General features: G+C 38.9%; 1 protein-coding gene across 4 annotated transcripts; it reads left to right on the forward strand.

Moving 5' to 3' along the window:
* Window positions 1-15,980: 15,980 nt before the first annotated feature.
* On the forward strand, window positions 15,981-24,876 carry LOC148009821 (uncharacterized). 4 transcript variants are annotated; one of them, XM_087672977.1, is made up of 2 exons: window positions 15,981-16,301; window positions 24,573-24,876. In XM_087672977.1, exons 1-2 carry the CDS (start codon window positions 16,132-16,134, stop codon window positions 24,574-24,576), a joined length of 174 nt encoding a protein of 57 aa, XP_087529103.1. In that variant the 5' UTR covers window positions 15,981-16,131; the 3' UTR covers window positions 24,577-24,876. The 4 variants fall into 4 exon arrangements, with proteins under 4 accessions (XP_087529103.1, XP_087529105.1, XP_087529104.1 ...); XM_087672979.1 differs by lacking the exon at window positions 24,573-24,876 and adding an exon at window positions 24,356-24,517; XM_087672978.1 differs by lacking the exon at window positions 24,573-24,876 and adding an exon at window positions 18,007-18,384.
* The last annotated feature ends 247 nt before the right edge of the window (window positions 24,877-25,123 follow it).

A 25,123-nucleotide genomic window follows, 5' to 3' on the forward strand; every position in this document is an offset into this window, starting at 1 on the left:
TAACACATTTTCTTCCCAAGGTTTCCATACTCGGGCATTTAAAAGGAGGGATTTAAGCGTAGAGTGACCCAAGGAGAATGGGACATCCGCCTTAGGTCTTGACTCGATACCCAAGAACCTACCAAGCTCTTGCGAGATGACACTTAATCCTTTTCTCTTGCTCACTTTTATTTTCACTCCAACCTTCCTTTTCTTTTCTTTTTGCTAGCTACTACCCCTAGTAAGACGACAAGGCATCGGCCCCGGGTCTCGGGTTTGTCCCTAGGAACCTACCAACCCTCTACAATGCGATAATCAACTCCTTGTAGGATTTTTTTTAAAAAAATTCTTATTGAGGGGTCACAATCCCTTTTCACATACTTATGTAATTTTTGTTTGTAGATATATTCAAATCTTGCTTTTCTTTGCTATTTTGGCAAGCTTCTCTAACTGCCTCACACTAGCAAGGTCTGTAAGGACAGCTGCCTAGCAAGCAGGAAGGATGGGTTTACAAGGACTACCCTCTATCATAGGTCTCTAATGCCTGACAATGTCCTAATAGGAGGTAGACAACTACTCAAATCTCCCCCAAATATACCTAACCAAACCATAGGACTTCATGCCTTGATAGCTGCTCCCCATAAACAAAAAGGAAATAACCCCCACATACACATATAACATTATCAACTTAAGGGAAAAACTCGGAAAGGTGATGATACCACCTAGAATGGCCACAAGAAAGAAGCTCCTCTGCAGTAAAGGCTCCTTTCAGGCACTTCATCAAATCTGCCTGATGCAAATACTAAAATCGAAAACCATTAAATATACTTGCACCAAACAGACATATGGTCCTCTTGGCCTTATGAAGTAAAACATTAAACTTGATAGAGATGGCCCTCTTGGCCTTATGAAATATAATGTTTTAATACCATTCAGTACAACATACTACTGGAACAATCCCTTGGTCCTAATGTTACTCTATTAAAGCACACAGGTGACTAAGGATAAGGCCTCTTAGACCTTACACCAAGTGCATTAGGATATTAGCTAACCCCCCTACATAAATAGCAAGGGGTGTGTGATGAATATGATAATACACAATCATATGCGTCTAAGACAAAGTTGGAAGATGCTCACTTGCTTCCTAACTTCTCATAATCCAAACTAACCATCGGTGGTGGAAATATGATGTGTCAGCAAGAAGACCCCAAAGTAGTCCAGGGATAATGTTGGGAGGTAATTGTAAGGGCTCCCATGGACCACAATTGAAAAAGACATCTTCCATGAAAGCATAGTTAGCCAAGGAATTTGCAAAGCAATTCCATTATCAAGGAACCAACTGACAAGTCACCGTCTCAAAGATATGCAACATATCTAAGGTTGCACGACAATACATCCATAAAATGGGGTCTCGCACACAGTAGGTTCCATTTAGCTTATTGATTACTAACTACAAGTCACCTTTAACCAATAATCAGCAGATACCACCACATTGGGCTACATTGAGCCCCATGATCAAGGCCTTGTATTTTGCCATATTATTAGTAAAAGAGGGTCCTAAATAGACTCCCATCTTCATAACAACCCTACATCGGGGATCTTTAATGACCACACCAATGCTCGCGTGTTTAGAGGGTCCTCTAGAAGCTTCGTCAAAACACAGAGTATAAACCCAAGCTTCATTGATAGGCCATGCTATAATAATCAGCTCACTCATACTTATGATAATCAAAATCAAGCTGAGAGAGGGGATGTATAATAGGCACAATCCCTCCTTCGTCATTGAACTCGATAGGAATGCTTGTCAGAAGTTGTTAACAATGGTGGCAGTAGACGTTAATTTCCCACATAAAGGATCCGTCTTGCCATGCTTCCCATCGGCTCTTCTTGGTACCTACTGCACGTTAAGGCTGAATCCTAAAGGGCATGCATAGGCATGAAGCCCAACATCAGCCCTTACACATAGTAAGGCTTCAACTTATTAAACTTAACTTTAGTCTTAAACTCTACCCCTTGCAAATTTCCTAGAAGGACCGTAGAGCCATTCTTTCTTAAACATATAATCTTGTATGGTCCATTCCATTTGGGTTCTAATTTTCCTGGAAAGAGTTCTCGACAAGCACATAATACATCACTAACTAATCTTTCACAAATTTGTACTTCTTAGCCCAAAGATCATGAAAGTCTTTCATTCTCCACTTCCCTACTTCTTGATGTAGTAAAGCTTGCAATCGAATCTCATCAAGATGTGCTAGAGATGTATATTTCTTCTTCCTCTCCCAATGAATGATTTACGGCAAAATGCACAGTGGGGAGCTCTATTGTGTTATAAGCCCACACTGCCACATATAATTTCTTATCCCAGTCATGCTTGCTTTCCGATACTATCTTGGATAAGATTCCTACCATTTGTTTATTTGTACTCTCAACCTAGCCCTTCGCTTGAGGATTATAATGGGGTATGTAATATTTCTACAACAAAAATTTAAAGAACCTAGATCCTGCGCAAAAGCGATTCAAAGTAACCTCCCGCAACAGAAAAACTTTGGGCTAAGTGCTCCGCCCTCTTGCACTAGCCCTGTGTTGAGAATAAGAAGCCGTGGCTCAAAACCGTAGTCCACCACGGAAAATCCCCTTCAAGGGAAAAGGGATAATGATTTATTTGCAAAATTTTTTACATTAACTCCCTCTCCTTCACCCGTTGCATAGCAGGGAGAGAATGTGTGAGTAGGAGATTGTGGGGGGCATGGGAGGAGGACATGCAAATAGGCACATGTGTGGCCACCCCCCCACCTTATATATGAACCCCCCTCCCAAGCTGGAGGGGAAGGGGAAGGGGGGATCGTACTACTATTGTCGTCGTGAGAAGCTGCCCGCTGTCAGTCCACTGACGTCGCCAGGCTGTCCACGCCGCCCAGGCTGCTGCCATCTTCATCATCATCATCCTCATCATCATCTTCATCTCCATCGTCATCCTCTCCATCATCTTCTCCATGTCATCTCCCTGTTTCTTCCAGAAGCTTGGGAAGCTTCTATAGGCCTAGTTCACCCGTGCCTCCCGGTTTTTTTTTTACCGTGTTCCCCAAGGCCTATTTTCCGTGCCGTGAGGAAGATCTTGGATAGTAAGCGACTTCGGAATTCAAAAAAGGGGACCAAGGGAGAGTTGCTGAGACAAAATTTACTGCGTCAATGGCTCCTAAGAAAACATCGGAGCTTCCACCCAAAGTATGAGAGTGGACAACGCCCCGATTTTGGATGCCTAAGTTTCGAAAATTATTTTCGCATGGAAAGGATGCGCAAAGCATGTTTTAATTCACATAGGAAACTTAAATGAACTTCCATGGTCAAAGGTAGTCACATTCTTGAATGTAGGATGCATAAGTTACAAGATGAAATTGTGCTAAGACCGCGTCCTTGTTGCATCACGCAAAGGATAGGGCATACAACACATATCGCACTTATGTAATAAATTCCTGGTTGTGTCTCTGTATAATGTAATCATAGACGGTCATTAAATGATGTCTAAATAGTTGCTATGAAAGGAAAAGATTTATAATATTTGACAAAAACATATATTATGTAATTCGTATGCAAATGGATAGTTACATTTTGGATTGAGAAGGATTAAATCAATGATGCACTCATTGGAATCTAGTCATGAAAGAATGATGCATCCATGCATGGAGTTCTTTTATCAAAGTTTGAATTTGGGAAAGGATGCATCTTCATTAAAATACTAAAGCTTTGAATTCAATGCATCAATGTAGGGTTTATAAGAATAGCTCTGAATGTCAATCAATATCGCATAGGGCAAGGAAAAGAAAGATCACTATAGATCCTATAGTTGCATAAAGGCAAAATGTCTATGGTCTTGAAATTGTATATTCGCATGGAATGATACATCTCATACATCTTGCAGTTATTTACATCTTTTAGAGAAAGTATTTGCATCTCTAAGGGAAAGATCACCTCTAATCGTAAGACAATTAAATCAATTAGGTCAATCGCATGTAATTGTGTAACTCACATTCAGGGGGGTTACTCATGAATATATGTATATATAACATGAGTTTAAAATAAGGGGTTTTTAAAACACCATTTTTTACATATAGAAGGGTGTCATATAAAGGGGTTGCAGATTGAATAGAAAAGGGTTGTATTTTATTGAAGAAAATTTCACAGATTAGGATATTTATAAACATGCCATGAATGCACGTTATATAGAGAATATATATATATAGTGAACCCCCCGAGAACTCACATGAGATTCATAAAGGTGTGAATAGTTGGCTTACGACAAACACCTCAATGTGCTAGGTTAGGTTAAGTTATGTTAAAATTCTGCCTAGTATCGCACTTGGGATGCCGATTTAATATTTCTGATCTCAAGGGTCCTAGCCACATTTTCGAAATGTTAGGATTATCTAATCGCCCGTGCAAGAATGCTCTAGGGTTCTCACCCTAAGGATCAGATGACCAAATGCTAGACCTCCACAAGGAATTTAGGAACTCTAGGGCCAAAACATTTATCGGCCTAGTAGGGTTAGGGTTCGGATTCGGTCAAGAGGACTCCCAAGCCCTTATCTTGATCAAAGGTATTCTTGATCACGAAAGATCGTACGAAGAAGATATAATCCCACAAGTCAGATACTAACACCTATCTCATGCTACAAGCTGCAACATCGTATGCTCTTGTGTCCAAATCACAAAATAGTACCGCTACACCTTAGACCAAGGTTGGCAAGTTCTAATTACAAATTAGCTTCTCTGAGAATTAGGTAGTTGCCCTACTACAGCACTCCCTCTTGGAAACTGTCTTGTCAATTTTAGGACAGTAGTGAATTGCCAAGAAGCAATTTGACCAACCAAGTTAGGACAACGGGGTTGTCCAGGATTTATTGACCATAATATAAGGAAACCTAAAGTAGTGACAATTTGGGTCAACAGGGTATAAACCTAACCCAAGGAAAAAGGGGTAAACAAGTAACTCAGCTTACGAAACCCTTGGGATCTTGCCAAGTCGCAATTGATCCAGGATCGAATGCTGGAAGTATTCGAGAGAAGGAATCACACCTTAGCATTTGGCCGTACGAACGACCACTGAAATGCTCGTGCTTGTACACTTAGGTGCACTGTTTGTACTTCTTTGCTCAAGGAACTAATTCAGGAAAAATAACTATTGCTTCACGTTAAAAGCCTGGAGGGAGAGGCAGTATCAGTTACCTTCGACTGTCTGCCTGACCCTATCCAAGGGGGTTGATAGCTGCGCCGGGTACGTGGACCGAACTCGCCACGAGAGGTCTCTACGTGGGTGCTATTTGGAGCAAGAGGACGCTTGGATGCCAGGGGATGCTCTGGTCGTAAATCCCTTGCCTCCGGATCCTACACAAGGGGCCGACGTGACTCGAGATGGGATCTTGAGGCCCGCATACTAGTCAACGAGGGGAACTTGGAATAGCGATCCCTGAGGATTGCTGGAATAGCCTTTGGGCAGGTTATTTGATGTATTCTGAAGACTGATAAATAAAGATCAAATATTGAAAAAGGAACTTGCTTGACTTTTTTTTTTGTGTTAGTGCCTAAGTTACATGAAGGAACCAGTGATTAATTGATTAATTAAGGAAGCTATTTTTGCTTGTCAAACTAAATGTGGTAGGTAATTAGATAACTAAGCAACCTGAGGAAAGTGTGATGGATGTGACTCTGGGTCCATCCTACGGAAGGGTGGTCCTGGTTGGCCAGGAAATTTTCTCAAAGTAAATTGACAGCGAGGTAACAATGACTTAGAATCTATAGAGCTAGAGTCCCGATTTGTGCTATTTTAGGGGAATGGAATGGGACTATGCCTTACGGGCAGAGAGGTTGAGCTTCGCATCCCTCTCGTTTCCCATTCTCCTTGAAGCAAGTGCAGTATAAATCCGCTTTGACCCTGATGTTCTATCCAACAATGAAAAAACACAGTCAACTGAGCATAAACCAAGCTCAAATCAGTTCAATACATTCTATGGTAGTGGCAAAACATCTCAGCAACAAACTATGTCCATACAAGCATCAATAGATGCATAGAACTAATGTTGCCATTCACTAGACTTTTCCATAGTTGATGATAGGCAAGCAGCATGTTATGACCAACAACATAAAACTACAGTAATCAAGGTATTCTCAGCTCAAAAATATCCTTAAACCACCATAGACATGTCCCAATACATTGGGAATTCAGTATGTGACCAAACAAGCATCAATGTTTGTAATGAATGCAAGTAGCAGTACCAAATACAGCCAGTCCACTGCTATAACCAACAATATTTTCTCTATTAAAACAAGAGTATCTAGACCTCAAAAAAGACCCAAAACATCTTATTCAGTTGCCACTCTATGTAGGAGTTGATACATGGCCAACCGGTCAGAATATATTGCATGTATGTCAAGTGAAGATGATAGGTATCCTTTCTACAGATAATAACCAATCAATACTGGTGTATAACCAGCAACACATCAGTCCAAAATTTGGAATTTTAGCACTTGCAGTATCCCAAAAAAGCATTTACCTCTGAAGTGGTATGATTCAAGCATTTGCCAGTAGCAAATAAGCATCATATATACTTCAACCCTATAGGTATATTGTTTCTAGCAACCAGTTCACTATTTCCAGCCTGCAAATAAGCTCCAAAACTAAGCATTTAACACTCCAATATCATACTCAAATGCATGATAATAAGGGCATATACATTGTTAGGATGAAAGCCACTAGTGCCCTAGAACCACCCATTGTTTACTGCAGTAAACAACTAGTCTACATAAGTCTGTGCTTATTATCTCAAAATCTGTGAATAATTTGAAAAAACTTTCTTCTGCAAAGTTATAGACCATGTCAAAATGGTCAAGAATTGCAGGTTGTTTCTCCAAAATCCATTTCTGTAGCAAGATATAGCTTCTGGAAAAAAATGGGTTGTATGCGCAGTCTCCTTTAATGACGTTTTCTTTAGATATGATGTCTTGATATCAAACGGCCACTGCCAATCCTTCAGGCTTCACGCGTTCATGCTCTGATACCATGCTCCAGATTCAGAGGGAGAGGGAGACAAAGACATGGAGCTGTAATAGAGAGTAGTGAACTCTCATTGTTCTCTTCTTCTCATTCTTCCATAATTCTTTCTAAAGTCTAATCACACATTACCGATAAACACACTAGGTCACTAACTGACCATATTACTAGCTATAATTGAGTCTGACCAACTCAGTTATTACAACGCACATATAGAGTGATAGCTAAGATGATAGTTGTCTAGATAAGGTCGGTCATGTCGGTGATAGTGATCATGAGCTTTATTGTCAACACAATGACCTCCATAGCTTTAGTAATAGTGAGTCCTGCATAGAGATTTTAAGAGTTGCTGAAGGAGCTAGAGGACTAGAGAAACTAGTTGGAGGAAGAAAGGAAGGTTTCCTTAGCCACTCTAAATAAAGAGAAAGACATTCGCTCAACATATTGGTAGCAAAAACCTAGGAAAATTTTTAATCTAAATAAGGATTTGGTAGCACTTAAAATGGACAGCATGACAAAGGAGTGAAATAGAAAGAGTTGTAAGAACAATATGAAATAGAGAGAGAAAATGGGGTGTAGCTCAATACTCAATACACAACATTAAGGAAAAAACCAAGCTAGAAAGACATATAAATATATTGAAACAATTGTAGGGGCATCTAATGAAAGATTTGGAAGAGGCAAGACTGACAACAAAAGAAGTATAGGTGGTAATAGATAATGAAATAGAAAAGGCATCTCATAATTACATAGAATGATGAAATGTTGTAAGAGGAAAACCTTGACTCAAACCTAGAAGAAGAAAAAAACTATAGTAGAAATCCTCACAAAGTGGTAGAACGAGGTGCAAGAGCAAGTAAAGGAGAAGGTTGGCCAATGAGAGAAGAGAAATGTTGACATCGAGATGATGTGAATGCAACAACAAATTTTTGCCAACATATTGCTTAAACTATTAGATCCATATGAGGTGGAATTTATTGAAAACCTTAAAAGGAAACTATAACTCACTAGAAAGATACTTAAACATAGACTAAAGGTAGAAATACCCTATCCTGAATAAGAATGACAAGGGAAGATTAGGTGTTGCGGTTAAGAGAGGTTGGATTCTCAATGAAAGACCTGAAATTGATTGGGGTTGTGATCTATAAAGGACCCACTCTAGTCGCAAAAGAATCACGACTATCGCCTCCTACACTTGAAATAGACTAGGATCCAAAGGAATCCAAAGACCTAATGCAACAAGAATTGAAAAATAGTAGATGGTCTAAAGAGGAACCTACTCCCTCAAAAGGGGTGGTAGAAGCTATGCAAAGAAGAAGAGAAAATGTGAAAAGCAGTAGAAAATTCACTCCCACTACTCAGCAAGTGCTAGATGTGCCCTTTTTGCAAAGAGAGGAGTACATTTCAATAAGTTGTGAGATAGGGAGATCACTGCATGGGAGTGATGGGAGACCCAAGAAATACCAATGCAATTCATTTTTACTTTTCCACATTGGCTTAGGAAGGTCGTACCATGATCAATACAATGCAAAAGGAGATTCAAGTGTCCTCACTAGTGGGGAAGAGATGGTTCGAGTGAAGAACTCAAGACCCTAGATTGTGGCAACAAAAACCGATAGACTAATTGTAGGACAATGTGTTTGAAGTGCCAAGGATAGTAAAAGAGGCTATGAATCTCAACCGTGATACATTTTGGGTGATAACACGGAAGCATGGTTTGCATTTTACAGTTTTCTACCTTTTGAAATGGGGGGATCATAATTACATACCTTATCCCAAAAGAAACAAGGTTGATTACAACCCCAAAATGCATAATAGGGATGACTTCCCTCTAATCTTTAACGTTAATAGTTATAGGCTAAAGGATAGCCTTAAGTTATGTGAAAGACTTAATACCCTCTTTCAAGCAATTTATGAGCAACTTTTTAGGTTTCCTTGACCTTGTTTTCATTCCCATATGCAACTACTTACGGTTACTCCAACTACTCAAGCATCCACTCTTTTTCAATATAAGTGCAAATATTGATAGATATGCCATGGTGAGATTTCTACTTTGAATCACTTTACTACTAGCATATTGTTTTGAGCTATTAGAAGATATGAATCCTAGCAAGTTGACAAGCTGCAACCAGCCTTTTCTTGGAACTACACCCTTGGCTATAAGAGCAACATTGAAAACTTACATGATAAGTAGGTCGTGACTTGGATGACCATTGCAACCACTTCCTTGGCCAATGTAAGAAAAGAAAAGGAGCCACAATAAGATACCCATAAAAATTTTAAAAAGAGAGAAAAGAAAAGACATGAAAGGCTAAAAAAGGAAAAAAGTACAAAAGAGAGCAAAAGTACCATTGTAGAGAATAGGAAAAACCCACAATCACATCACCTAGGGGCCCTCAAGCCATTGACATGGCTTGTGACATTTGTCATTATTGACGAGCTCCATTCACAACCCCTAGCCCTTTTGTTATAAGATCTGAGATATACGCTTGACCTTCTTATTTACTTAAAAGATATATGGTGAATATTATGCTGGCACAGAGAGAGAACAGATGAGAGAAAAGAAATATGTAGAGAGAAAGAGAAAGAGATTGAGAGATTGACAACACACTAACGATTCAAAGATGGGCCAGTCTCCCCCCCCTTGTGGAGTTATATTATTGACAAGGAGCAAGCTTCTCCGTTACACATAAACTGGTTCTTAACTTGTAGATCTTGAGTACAATTTCACGGTTCCTTACATGGTATACAACTGGCTAACACTTGCACAACTTGGAAATTGGCAGCTTTTGATCCTTCTTGAGTCTCTCCTACACAACATGTGTAGGGATCTCCTCTTGGAGATTGATATCACTAGAGCTTCTGCAACACTTGCACCTTCTCTCTTATGCAATATGTGTAGGGATCTCCTCTTGGAGCTTGATTTTAGTAGAGCTTCTGCAACACTTGCACATTCTCTTCTCCTCTTGGAACTTGATTTCAGCAGAGCTTTCGCAGCACTTGCACCTTCTCTCCTACACAATATGTGTAGGGATCTCCTCTTAGAACTTGATTTCAGTAGAGCTTCTGCAGCACTTGCACCTTCTCTCCTACACAATATGTGTAGGGATCTCCTCTTAGAACTTGATTTCAGCAGAGCTTCCACAACACTTTGTGAGACTCAAACCCCCTTCTCTCCTCCTCTTGCATGCATACAAAGTGATGCTTCATTTACCCTCCCCCACACCCAAGGAGAGCCTCCCCTTTTATAGGCTCCAAGAGCTTCTCTTCTTGGAGAGAGACTTGAGTGCCAAGATTGGAAAGGCTGATCTTCATGCAAGATATGTGTGTTCCAAGACCTACTCTGCAGCACCAATTTTGGAATATCTCTTTATACATTGCTCAGATGGAAAAACATCCAACATAAAAGTTGTAGATCTCACATTTTCAATAACCTTAGCGGGCCATTTTTAGAGATCGGCTTTCTATCGTGAGATATTTGAAAAATGTATTAACCATGTCTATTTTAAGAAAAGCAACTTTTTAAACTCTATTCTTAACTTATGGTCCATGCAACCATCTTGAGCCATAGATAAGGAGAGTTCATTAGATTTCCTTGGGCCTCAACCTTAAGATTGACTTCCACACAAAAGCTTGTGTCATTTTAGACCTTAGAAAGGAAAAATCACTTCTCTTCTCACTTCTAAAGGATCACGTCTCTCTTTTTGTTAGTGAGAGAATTAGCTCTCTCATCTTTCTTAGTGAAAGAATTACTTCTCTCCTTAATTCATTAAGAGAGAAAAGACCTTAAACCTTGACTTGTAAGGCAGAGGATGACCCCAAATGAATGTAATGCTCATTATACACAAGTAAACGTCCCCATGCATCCCCGGATGCACACACAAATACATATACACCAATGCTAATACACTTCCTCTTATTAGAACTCAATCCATCTTCATTTATGTGTAACTCCTTGGTTCTTGTGTACACTCTTACACTTGGCAGACACTTCCTTCCCTCTTCATAACTTGTACTGCATGTACCAAATATCCCCGTCACAGTGCTCTGATCACCCCATTAAGTGATGCACTAGGAATATTGGTCTCTAAATGGTCTCATGGCCATGCTAGATCATCATCAACACTTAAAGAAAATTGAGTCATTAGTTTATTTATATGAATTTACTAAATAGAGAATGTGTAATAAGCAATCAATTTAGTGACACCTTTCCCATTTCATACTCAAGATGCATTAAGGGAGGACATTTTAAGACCATCGATAGACCTGTCACCTTAAGCTTGGCACCACACCCTTCCCTTGCACCAAGTGGGTCTTCAAGTGTGGGATAATGCTCTAAACTTACATCTCCCATTTGTAATCTCACTTGCATGAACAATCATAGAACAATAAGGTAGGCACATGTCCTTAGGGAGTGCACATCCTTTTCTACTGTAGGGTTAGAACTTGAAGATGTGCTTGACTACTCCAACAACATTAGTGGCCCTTGTCATTCTATTCTCTTTCCTATTTTCTTGAGCTTCGAGCTAGCTCTTGAAGACCTAATCAAGAAGCTAATTCCTCCACACCAACAATTATCTAAAACTGCAACCTCTCTACCATCTACCCTCTTCATGATCCACCAACACTGGCTAGACAAAAGATTACAAAGTATCATGGGATTGGCACGTCTAGAAGAGGGAGTAATATTAACCCCTTCTAGGAAGGCAAAGACAAAGGAAAGATGGGTAAGAAGAAATGCAAAATTTTAGAATAGAAAGAGAAGCACAAAGAAGAGTGTCTCTCAAGCACTTGCAATTTTTAACAAAAATTTATTTTGTAAGGAGAGTTGGACTCACTCTCATATAATTTGTAGTATGAATAATTGTACAATTGAAAAAGATATATAAAATTAGAGTGTGGACAAAGTAAGAGAAAGCTAGTTTAGACCAAAGAGATGGGAGGGTACCCAAAAAATCAAGACCATGCATAAGGGCTAAGAACTGAAAGGATAAGCTCATTCTTATGGTATGCAATCTTGCGGAGCTCTCTTCTTACTTCTTGTTTGCATCTTGCTTGAGAGAGAGAGAGAGAGAGAGAGAGAGAGAGAGAGAGAGAGAGAGAGAGAGAGAGAGAGAGAGAGAGAGAGAGAGAGAGAGAGAGAGAGAGAGAGAGAGAGAGAGAGAGAGAGAAGTATGGGTGAAGGTCTTGCTTCCTCTTCTCCTTCTTTTTCTTCTTCTTCTTCTTCTTCTTCTTCTTCTTCATGGAGCACATGGGTGATCAAAGCTATCGAGCTAGAGCTTGCTTGAGGCATATATACCACTTGAGCCATAGAGCCATCAACAAACCTTTGTGAATAGACTACAACAAGAAGGTAAATCGATGAGGTTGCTATGCTTTTGTGAGAGCATATAATACTTATGTGAGAGCTAGCCATAGTCGTGTTGCTTAAAACACTTGAAACATCAACTTTGGCATTTGAAGCTTGCAAAAGGGATGATAGCCTTCTAAATAGAATGATTCTTTCCCCACTCACTCACTCACTCACTCACATTGTAATAGACCCAATTTCCTTCAATTAATTATGAGTGACCGCCCTACTTTCATCTCCTCCCCGTTTTCCAAAGAGTTTTTGTGTTTATATATGTTGTAGAAGCTCAAATTAATCTATTTTCTGTTTGATTATCTTAGATTGTTTTATTATAAATTTTTAAATTAAATTAGATATTTTTATTTATCATAATGTTATTTAGATTTATTTTAATTTCTTTAATTTTAGAAATTTATGAACTAAATTTTCTAATTTATCTTACTTTTTTACACTTTTTAAAATTATTATCAATTTTCTTGATTTTTTTGAATTATTAATAACTTTCTTAACTCATTTTAAACTAATATCAGTTTCTTTGATTTATTATTTATTTATTATTATTTTTTGGGTGAAAATTTACCAACATAGACACCCTCAAACTATCTTGAATTTAATTTGAATTTTGGGTAAATTTTAAACTTTAAAAATGTAAATATTTTTAGTTAATTTTCAATTAGTTTTATTTTGAAAGAAATAGAAATAAAGTGTGTGTGGGCATTTGTAGGCATCCTCACTAAAGGTGTGCTTACGCTTCTACAAGGAAGACGGGAGTGGTGGTGGTTAAAGAAAGGGGCCATGTGACTATAAACATTCTCCCCCCCCCCCCAAAACCACCCTCCCCTTTGCCCCCCAATAAAGTTAATCCCCCCTAATTACAATTGGTGTGTACCAAGGCATTACCTCTATGTTTGGAAGTGGTTACACTTCTACAAGGGAGAGGGGAGTGGTCCCCTTTGCCCCCCAATAAAGTTAATCCCCCCTAAATTACAATTGGTGTGTACCAAGGCATTACCTCTATGTTTGGAAGTGGTTACACTTCTACAAGGGAGAGGGGAGTGGTAGTGGTTAAAGAAATGGGCCATGCGACTATAAACCGCTCCCCCCCCCCACAACCACCCTCCCCTTTGCCCCCCAATAAAGTTAATCCCCCCTAAATTACAATTTGTGTGTACCAAGGCATTACCTCTATGTTCGGAAGTGGTCCCCTCTATTTCCACCTCCCCTAGACATAAGGTGTATACTAAGGGATTACCTCTATGTCTAGAGGTGGTCTCCTCTAGTTCCACCTCCCCCAAACATAGAGTCCCATAACATTATGATGCTAGTTCCACCTCCTCTAGTTCCACCTCTATGTCTAGAGGTGGTCTCCTCTAGTTCCACCTCCCCCAAACATAGAGTCCCATAACATTATGATGCAAAACAATTTGGCAAGGTTATTCATTATTCATTTTGCAAACACATGGGTACTGAGTTGTTCTTTGGGTTTTCAAAAGCCTTGAACTCATGTTGTTGGACAAGGATGTAATGGGTTTGCTATACTTCGTCATGATTAAATGTTGATATAAGCTAGAGATCATCATAACTTAAATTGCATAAGTGTCACCATTTCCAACTTAGACTTTATAGTCTTCCTAGATGTGCCTTTGTATTTCGTTAAATATACTCCCTAGACTATGATAATTAAGTAAGGCTATGCCACCTCTAAAGTAAGTATTGAAATTGCCTACCTAAATTTCACCTCTAGTTGTTGTGAGGTGATGGAAACATGAATTCAAGCTAACCCACACTCTTTATGCATGCCTATTCGCAAGCTGGTGTGCCTTTTTCATGCACCCCTACTTGTCTACACGTCACTGGTGCATTACCATGGGACTATCATCAATGTCCCAAGTCATCATTGTTTTTTTGCTTGCAACATCCCTTTCACGCACCAATCCTACCATTCTCAATTATGTGCTCATCACTATGGTGAAGAGTCGAGAAGAAAGAGAGAGAGGATAAAGTAGATGTTGAGAGGATGAAGTGCAAGCAATGCCAGAGGAAGACCAACAAATCTAGTCCTAGCCAATCCAAAGATAGCCTTGCTCTAAAGTACATCCCTTAGCATTAGCCTTGTAGATATGTTGAAGGAGAAGAAGATGGAACAACACATTGATTTATAGTAGTGCTACATGTAAAAAGGAGGCAAGTAGTAGGCGAATTCTCTATACATTGTACTACTAGCTCAACCAACCTTAACAACTACTCCTAGGCCTACCGTGTGCAACTAAATGATGGTTTCTGCAAGAAGGTCTCACTCTACCTAGTCAATGGTGGCTACATCCTCATGCTTGCTTGTCAATGTGAAATACCTCTTATCTTCATGTACTTGGTTGTAAATCTGTCCCTAATGGAATATAACTCAATTCCACCATTACCGACATGCACATGCAATGTGGATCCTTGCTTGTAGTTAGAGATCCTACATTTTGCAAGGTTGATCACGTTTGTGTCACCCTCGTGGGCTAGACTTGGACCTGTAGGGATTGAGGAAGATCGAGAAGAAGTAATTCCTGTTTTGGTGATGGCACACATGATGTTATGATGGTATTCCTACATACTCTCCTCACCATCAATGCCTTCTTCGTCCTATTTGCATCATGATTGAGCTCAAGCTACTATGGTGTGCTAGGGGGGAGAGAGAGAGAGAGAGAGAGAGAGAGAGAGCTCTTTCTCTTTCTCTTCCTCATTGTGACACCATTGATCATCCTATACCTCTTCCCTCCCTCATTGTGACCATTTTGTTGTCATCCTTGTTGGAGTGGATGTAGTAACATGCTGTCACAACCATTGTTGGAGAGAATCCTCAGATCAAGCTTTTGCCATAGCCTCATGCTTGGTCAAGAACTCGCTGATTGTCAGGCTCTAATGACAAATCTGCAACAGTAAGAAACCCTTGCCAAGGCATCATCACTATTCTTGTTAGGCGAGGGGCGCCATGGTTGCTTAGCCTAAACTCCATCAGTCTTTCTTCCTTTGTCTGCTAGTAACTCGAGGGGCAAATGCTTGCCTAACTCTAAGGACTCCCTCCTTATTTGGAGTGGCTTTCGAGTGCTTCCTAACCCTATTGCCAACTCTTGCACCAGTGATGCGCTCTCCACTATGCACAAACTCTCCTTGTATGCAATTCCCCCTACTAGTGCATACTAGGCGCGTGCACACACACACACACACACACATGCACCTTTAAGCTCACGAGTGATTTTATGTGTCCCATGTGGAGCACACATGCAATAGGAGTCTCTTGCAAGTTGCACACCACATAGATTAGAGTCATTAGACAGAGAGAAGCTCTTAACCAAATTCATCTTTTGAATTTCCATTAGTGGATTCTTGGGATGCGTGTCATGTAGGATTGTGGTAGGTTCGGTAGCAAGATTGGAACATTCGAAAATATTAGAAATACAGATAATAGACATAGATATAAAATTTTCAAAAAGACCTTCAAAATTGAAAGAAAAAAGTTCAGGGCCTCGAAAAATCACTTTTTTTTTTTGGTCTATTTTAAAAAGGTGGTCCAAAATCCCCCCTAAAAATGGCAAAAACTTGTAATTTGGAAGTGTGGAGAGATTTGAAGAAGCTTCGAAGAGGACTTACATTTAAGTCCACGGCATGCTGTCATACGCAGGCGTTAAGCAGATCGTTTCATCTCGCAAAGGTAAAGAAGACGCCAGATTTCAAGGTCAAGAAAGCCGCTACAGATCAGCTGTCAGAGAGCATGTGTCTCGTCGTGTGTGACGAGCAGCAGGAGGTGAAGGCCGCGCGGCCCATGGCCGGCTCATGCCCGGTTTGTGGCGGCCCTGTCACCGGACTCCATGTCCAAAGCTCGTGGCGTCTCTGCTTCGTCCCTGTCTGCTTCCGCTCTCATCACGACATCGCCTGTAACAGGTGCGGCACTCGCCTTAAGCAGAGATAGAAGCTTGCATACCGCCAGGCCCCATGTACAGACCTCTAGGGTTTCTGTGTATATGGTTCAAACATACTGCACATATTAGGTGCGAGATTTTACTGTGTTTCTGCACTCGGTGTATATCGTCTTGTGGCTTTTCGAAGCACCATTCCATTTTACACGGAGCCTCCTCGAAAGAAAGTGGGAATCGCCTTACTATGGCGTTATCTGACATAGCTTTGATTCTGAGGTAAACAGAGATGACCTGACTGCCCCAACTGTCACTTATTACAATTAACAGGTTGAACTGAAGTGATTAAACATACTGTGTGGTGATTGAACTGAAGTGTATAAAAATACTGTATGGTGGTTGTTGTAATCAACGTTTTATTACAGTGTGTGTTGCTATACGTTCACCTGGATTGTTTGTCAGGCATTCTAAATTATGAACGATCTGTCTTTTACCATGCTTCATCTGTTGAGATGGCACCTCAAAGTGGATTGTATTTGAAATTTTGCGTTATGTTGTCTTGTCCTATGTGCCTTCGAGACATCTTAGAAGACACTAACAACTTTATGTGCCTTTGAGACATCTTAGAGGATGTTAATTTCTCTTTCTGTTTTCCCTCGCTCCCTCAATTGTAGAGCCATGGAAGCTTAGGAGACTACTACGGTGGAGGCGTAGGCGAGAGTGTGGGAGGCAACTAAGAAAGCAATAAGGAAAGTGTTGCAAAGAATAAAAAGCCTTTTGCATACTATGTCATATTGCTCATTCCCTTGCAAGAAGTCCGACCTGTAGTGTTCACCATAGGTAGATGGGTGAAAAATAATGGGAGGAAAAATTATCGGTAGCTAGTTCTCTTGGCACAATCTAGAAAAACTTTGCTTATATTGTTAAATCTCAAAATTACAAGCTTAGTTCTATAATTAGGGAAATTATTGTCAACCTCATATATATAAACAAGTAAACCTTGCTAATTAAGCTCTAGCTATGTCCTATGGGAAAGGGTTGGAGAAACTTAGAACCCTTTCACCTAGGGCATAGTTTGCTCTTAATTGGCAAGGTTTGTTTTCAGACATAGCACACTCCCTCGTTATCAGAGTGAGCCTTTGATTTTCAACTTTGTCAAAATAGTCAAAGTTTGCAACTATGTCACATGAGAATTTGCTACAGATTGTTGATTCTCTTCTCATAATTTTTAATTAACCTATCTATGGAAAAAAGTGCAAGCCGATAGGTCTTTAAGAGATAAGTGTATAGGTTTGTGTTTGTTATATGGCACTGCACGAAGTTCTAAATGCATGTAGGTTTCTAGGACACACACACACACACACACACACACACTGATGCCAGGAGGCATATTCTACGGTGGATTCCGTGAGGTTTTACGGTGGACTCCGTAAACTTAGATGACCGGGGCTCATACACAAAGAGGATTCTTTGTGCGAGAAGTTGATGGGGACGTCTGTCATTTTCGGGCGTTTTATTAATTTAGTGTATACGTGGGTGATTCCATAGCGGATGATTCCGCAAAATGCATATTAAATTAATAAACGTTTATGAGTTTAGAGTGCGCACTCGTAATAAATTAAGGTTATGATTTATTTCTAACCAGTTGATTTATTTATGTAGCTGAAGACTGCTAGGTATTCACTTTTGTCGGTTTAATTGTATTATTTTACTAACGATTGTGAATGCTTCAATTGATGTGTAGAGATAGCAGCAGTGGCCGAGGAAAGCATTGGAGTTTAGCGAGTATTCGACCTTTGGATTATATTTTGATAGGCGCCACGCCAATATTTTGTTATGTCTATTGAGACATTGATTATTGATTATTATTTTGTATGCGTCTATGCACACGAATATGTTATTTCTATTTGGACATTGAGATTGGGCGTGCCAGACTCTATGGGCACCGTCCATTAGCTTTATTTCCTATTTTTGTAGAAAACAAACTCAAAAGCTAAAAGCTTGTCATATTTTTGTAAATTGGGCTATTATTAAGCATGAAGATGGAAATATACATAAAATACATGCTTTGTGAAGTGCTCACACAAAGCATGGGGGGAGATTGAATCTAATTGGTCTCTTGCTTCTTGTCGTTCATACTTTTACATTGTTTTTTGTGCAAAAAGATAGAGTTCTTGGGGACCTTCCGGGATTCACTACGTGAGCATTCTGCGATCGATCTGTGCACCAGTGGTATTAGAGCGGAGCTGAGATCAAGAGCTTCCAATCGCTACCAATCTCGGGCGAAGACGGAGCTCCAAGAACGATCGGGTTCTACAGTCAATCTCGCCGCGAACCGTCGATACAAGCAAACTTCTAACGATCAAGAACCCCTGTTTCTATTGTCAGATCGCGAAGGACCAGGCTTTGCAGGCGGAGGACCACGCATCCATCTCCTTTATCAAGTCGTGGATATACAGTAAGAAGTTCATATCTAATTGCTTCAAAAGCTTAGTCATAAAGCTTAAAAGCTTAAGGAAATTCCATAAATTCTCATCGAGCTGCAAGAAGGCCTCCGAAAATCACGCATCGTGGATAAAAACGCCCCCTCCCCTCATGAAATCTGACGACGTCTGATCATTAAGCTTTTTAAGCTTAATTTCCTTAAGTCAAGCAAGCTAAGCTATTCAAGTCACACAGAACAAGCAAGTCAATAAACTCCGGGTCCTGCGCACCAGAAGTCAAGGTCAGCAAGTCGATTGGAATCAAGTCCTGCAAGTTCATCAAGTCGGCCTAAGTTCTGCAAGTCAGCAACTCTGTAAGTCGACTAAGTCTACAACTCTGCAAGTCAGACTAGTCAACTGGAGTCAGAACTGACTAGCGCTCAAAACTCCTAGAAGGGCTGTTCCTATGCAAAAACTCTGAACTGGAAAGTTGTTTGTGGCAAAGTGTTTTACCTATCTATCGGTTCGCTGAAGTATTTTCAGCAAACGAAGACGGAAATATTATAGATTTTCTGAAAATTGAGAAATAAATATCCAAAAATACATAGCCTTGTAACCCCGAATTTGAGCTACGCTCATCCTACTAACCTGATTTTGAGTGAGAAAGGTTTATTGAGTTTTACAGGATGATAGCCCTATATATGGATGATCCTATGGCTGAAGACGACCTCCTTGAGCCTACCATGGAACAAAAGCTGGATCTAATCATGTTACAATTGGAAGAAGAGCGAAGGGCTAGGCAAGCATTGCAAGCGCAATTGACAAAATTACAAAGAAGGGCTAGACAAGCATTGCAAGCGCAATTGACAAAATTACAATTAGAAGAAGAGCAAAGGGCCAGGCAAGCATTGCAAGCGCAATTGACAAAATTACAGAGCGTCTATCGACAAAGAAGAACCTCAAGCTGAAGATTTGATTCGTTGTACAATCGATGCCACTCTTGAAGCACAAACTATTCGCAAGGAATCAAAGATAAATAAACGAAGTTTCAAATTTCGCACTTTTAATGGCATACGAGAAGGAAAGACTGTTTTATCATTCATTAGCTAGTTTGATGACTATTTTTATGAGGAAACTTATCCAGAAAAAGATAAAATCAAGTGTGTTACTAATCATTTGGTAGACAGAGCATCACTTTGGTGGACTGTAGTACGCAAGAGCATAGAATGTCTTGTTACTTGGGAAGATTTCAAGAAGAAGTTCATGCAGAATTTCCTTCCATCGCAATTTCATGAGAAGGTTATCAAGCAATGGGATCTACTTTAACAACGGGATCGTGAGCCTATTCCACAGTATACAGAGCGTTTTTGGAATGCACTCCTATAGCTACGCATGCTTGAAGACGTACCAGAGACGACACATAAGCGGAAGTATATGTCTGGACTTCTTGGACATTACTACGCTGAAGTGAACATGTTCAAGCCTGCTACCCTTGAAGACGCCATCTCACTAGCTCACGACACTGAAGATAAGTTACGCGGAAGAGACAGACGACCACAGCAATTCCAAGCCAATGGTAATTATGGATCTAAACAATTCAATTCCAATTTTAGAAGGTTTAATCCAGGTCGTTTCTCATTACCATCTTTCCGCAAGAATTGACCTAAACCACTAGCATTACCATCCTATGTCAATCCAAATCCTAAGCTTATTCCACAAGCAAATCCAAATGTACCCAGACTTTCAGCCATTACAAATAATGTAACCAAAGCCAAGCCAATAGTATGCTATAAGTGTCACCAACCTGGGCATCTCGCAGCAAATTGTCATTCAAAGAAACCACCAGCACATATCAACTATCTTGGAGCCATGGACGAAGACGAGCATGAGAATATGCCTGATTTCACTGAAGATGGGATGATCCTACTACTACTTCCGATACTTTACTAGGTATGCTTACTCCACATTTATTATTGACTCTGAAATGTTTGGTGTATGGAAATGAAAGAACTATCTTGCATGATGACGGTAGTACTCATGACTTTATTTCAGCAAAATTGGTAAAGGAATTGAAATTACAGACTGTACCTACGCATTATCGCATAAAAGCTACATTTTTAGGCACTAGGTACAATGGTACACAAGAAGTACAAGATTTAGAGATTCAAATTGGTTCATACATTGAAAAAAGAAATTTCTTAGTTCCATTACAATCAAGCGACATTATCTTAGGAATGCCTTGGAGACACCAGCATAATCCAAATATAGATTATTCCACGTACACAATGAATATTAAATTTCAAGGAAAATCCATACATTATATGGTATGCATGCATCTAATATTTTTCCACTGCTTTCGCATACTCAAGCAAAACGTGCATTACGAAAGAGTACTAAATCATATCTCATTTGGGTGAATGAATTGCACGTAAAGAAAAATCATATGCACCTTAGGCATAAGTAATTTTTTGCATATTTTAAGGACTGTTTTGCAGAAGACCTACCACCAGGTTTATCACCTCACGACCAGAAGACCATAAGATTGATTTAATCCCTGGCACACAACCACCTTGCAAAGCATCATATAGGCACAATCAAATAGAGCAAAAAGAAATCCAGAGTCAAGTTGAAGAATTACTAAATAGAGGCTTAATTTGATCTAGCAGTTCTCCATTCGGTGCACCTGTACTCTTAGTCAAGAAGAATAATAATACCTATCGTATGTGTATTGATTATCGAGCGTTAAATAAGATCACTGTAAAGAATATGTATTCTATACCTAGAGTTGATGACCTTATAGACAAACTGCAAGGATCTTCTATATTTAGTAAAATTGACCTTAAGTCTGGATATCATTAGGTGAGGCTAGATAAATCTGACATATTTAAGACTGCATTCAGAACACAGTTTGGCCATTACGATTTCTTAGTCATGTCATTCGGATTGACTAATGCACCTGCAACTTTCAGTAGAATGATGAACCGTATCTTTTTGAAATATCAGTATTGTGTGATTGTTTTCTTTGATGATATTTTGGTGTTTAGTCAAAGTGAGAAAGAGCATTATGAGCATTTATCATTAGTTTTTCAATTACTGAAAGAAAATCAATTGTTTGCAAATTCTGAAAAGAGTGAAATTTTTAAGACAGAAATTGAGTATTTAGGTCATATTGTATCAAAAGAAGGAATTAAAGTTGATCCTAAGGAAATTGATGCAATATTGCATTGGCATGTTCCTAAAAACGTGCATGAGTTACGCTCATTCCTTGGTCTTGCTAGTTTCTTTAGGATGTTTGTACGCAATTTTTCATTACTTGCTTTACCATTAACCAAACTTCTTAAGAAAGGAATTGTTTATCAATGGACTGAAACTCAGCAGAAATCCTTTGACTTACTGAAACGTGCATTAATCAATGCCCCTGTTCTACAGTTGCTTGACTTTAATAGACAATTCTTTCTAGTTGTGATCGATGCTAGCGGATCAGGAATAGGAGCCGTACTAATGCAAGACAATCATCCAATAGCATATTCTAGTTCTAAGCTGAAACCCTCTGAGCTGAAATATTCAACTTATGACAAAGAACTATTAGCAGTAGTACAAGCATTAAAACAGTGGAAGCATTACTTAATGGGTTCAGAATTCATGATAAAGACCGACCAGCAAAGCATTAGACATCTACTTAGTTAACCCCAAATTTCTGACCGTCATATCAAATGGACTTCCTTCATTCAAAGCTTTCATCCTATCATTCAATACCAACCTGGAAAAGAAAATGTAGTTGCTGATGCATTGAGTAGAAGACCTGCAATTCATAATATTTCTGTCATATCTTTTGATTCTTTGATTGCTATGAAATATACATATCACCAGGATATTACTTTTCATTCTGATTTTTAAAAATTAGTTCAAAATAATTTCATTCCTGTTGATTCATTGTCATATAATGATGGATTTATGTTTTATGAAAAGAGACTGTGTGTTACTATTCCATTCCGATCTTTTGTTTTGAATAAAATTCATTGTCCCCCATATCAAGGTCATAGAGGTATCATATCTACATTACGCATATTAACTGAAGATTTTTATTGGTCGCATATGGATGCAGATGTATCTAATTTCGTTTCTGAATGTTTGATTTGTCAAAGAATAAATAGACATCATGGTAAACAGTATGGATTACTAATGCCTTTGTCTATTCCATCTAAACCTTGGGAACATATTTATATGAATTTCATTACTGGTTTACCAAATACTAAATCTAACCATGACATGATTTGGACAATTGTAGATAGATTTAGTAAGCAAGCATATTTCATTGCATGTAAGAAAACTTTAACAGCATCAAAAGTAGCACAGTTATTTTTGAAAACTGTTTTTACTAACCATGAATTGTCAAAAGTGATTATTTCAGATCGTGATTTTAGATTTTGTAATAATTTTTGGATAACACTGTTTGCAAATCTAGGCACAAAGATTGATTTCTCATCTGCATTTCATCCAGAAACAAATGGACAAACAGAAGCCACAAACAGCACAATTTTAGATATTTTACGTGTATATACTATCTCTAAACCTCAGATCTGACACTCATTTGCATTTATTACAGTTTGCATATAATAATATACCGCACACATCTACAAAGAAAACACATTTTGAAGTCATTTATGGATATAGATTATCTACACTTGTTGCATCTTTGTCTAATAGAATTCAGAGTGCTGATGATATTGCTACTATGCATAACAGTATTTTTGATGAGATTAAAGATATGATTGCTAAAGCCCAACAATCAAATACTAAACAAGCCAACAAGAAAAGACAAGCCATGAATTTCAAAGTTGATTATGTTTGGCTTAGAATAAAAAAACGTAGACTGTAAAGTGTAGATAGATATCCAGTTGTCAAATTAGCTTCTAGATTTTATGGACCATTTAGAATCATTCATAAGATTAATGATAATGCATTCAAGTTAGAATTGTTATCTCATTGGAAAATTCACAATACATTTCACATTAGTTTATTGAGACCATTTAGAGGCCAATTATCTATCCACCATGTTTATAAAAACCCACATTAGAGGAAGAGACTGAAATACTTGAACCAGAAGCCATCATAGACACTGACTACATGACCACTAGAACTGGCCGAATGTATTTTAGATATTTAGTAAAATTTAAGAACCATCCTGTAGAGGAAGCACAATGGATGCACGCTAGAGACTTAAATGCTTTCCCCACTCTGTTAGCTCCACATTTAGCTAATAGCAATTGAGGTCAATTGCTATCCCACCCCAGGGGTAATGATGCTAGAAGGCATATTCCACGGTGGATTCCGTGAGGTTTTACGGTAGATTTCGTAAACTTAGATGACCGGGGCTCATACACAAAGAGGATTCTTTGTGCGAGAAGTTGATGGGGACGCTTGTCCTTTTCGGGCGTTTTATTAATTTAGTGTGTACGTGGATAATTTCATAGCGGGTGATTCCGCAAAATGCATATTAAATTAATAAACGTTTATGAGTTTAGAGTGCGCACTCGTAATAAATTAAGGTTAGGATTTATTTCTAACCAGTTGATTTATTTATGTAGCTAAAGACTGCTAGGTATTCACTTTTGTCGGTTTAATTGTATTATTTTACTAACGATTGTGAATGCTTCAGTTGATGTGTAGAGATAGCAGCAGTGGCGGAGGAAAGCATTAGAGTTTAGCGAGTATTTGACATTTGGATTATATTTTGATAGGTGCCACGCCTATATTTTGTTATGTCTATTGAGACATTGATTATTGATTATTATTTTTATGTAGCTGAAGACTGCTAGGTATTCACTTTTGTCGGTTTAATTGTATTATTTTACTAACGATTGTGAATGTTTCAGTTGATGTGTAGAGATAGCAGCAGTGGCGGAGGAAAGCATTGGAGTTTAGCGAGTATTCAACCTTTGGATTATATTTTGATAGGCGCCACGCCTATATTTTGTTATGTCTATTGAGACATTGATTATTGATTATTATTTTGTATGCGCCTATGTGCACGGATATGTTATTTCTATTTGGACATTGAGATTGGGCATGCCAGACTCTATGGGCACCGTCCATTAGCTTTATATCCTATTTTTGTAGAAAGCAAACTCAAAAGCTAAAAGCTTGTCATATTTTTGTAATTGGGCTATTATTGAGCATGAAGATGGAAATATACATAAAATACATGCTTTGTGAAGCGCTCACACAAGGCATGGGGGGAGATTGAACCCAATTGGTCTCTTGTTTCTTGTCGTATATGCTTTTACATTGTTTTTTGTGCAAAAAGGTAGAGTTCATTGTTCTTGGAGACCTTCCGAGATTCACTACGTGAGCATTCTGCGATCGATCTGTGCACCACACACACACAAAAACACAAGCGCACACACACAAAGTGAGTAATCTTCCT

This window comes from Lygodium microphyllum, chromosome 30 (genome assembly GCF_053477565.2).
Source record: "Lygodium microphyllum isolate KBCC chromosome 30, Lygodium_microphyllum_v1.1.10, whole genome shotgun sequence".
NCBI lineage: Eukaryota > Viridiplantae > Streptophyta > Polypodiopsida > Schizaeales > Lygodiaceae > Lygodium > Lygodium microphyllum.

Excerpts from the sequence above, each read along its gene's own strand:
- LOC148009821 (XM_087672976.1), top strand. The coding sequence starts at position 16,132 with ATGTGTCTCGTCGTGTGTGACGAGCAGCAGGAGGTGAAGGCCGCGCGG. Across the intron at positions 16,302-18,017 it reads CACGACATCGCCTGTAACAG|AGATAGCAGCAGTGGCCGAG; the intron begins GTGCGGCACTCG and ends ATTGATGTGTAG.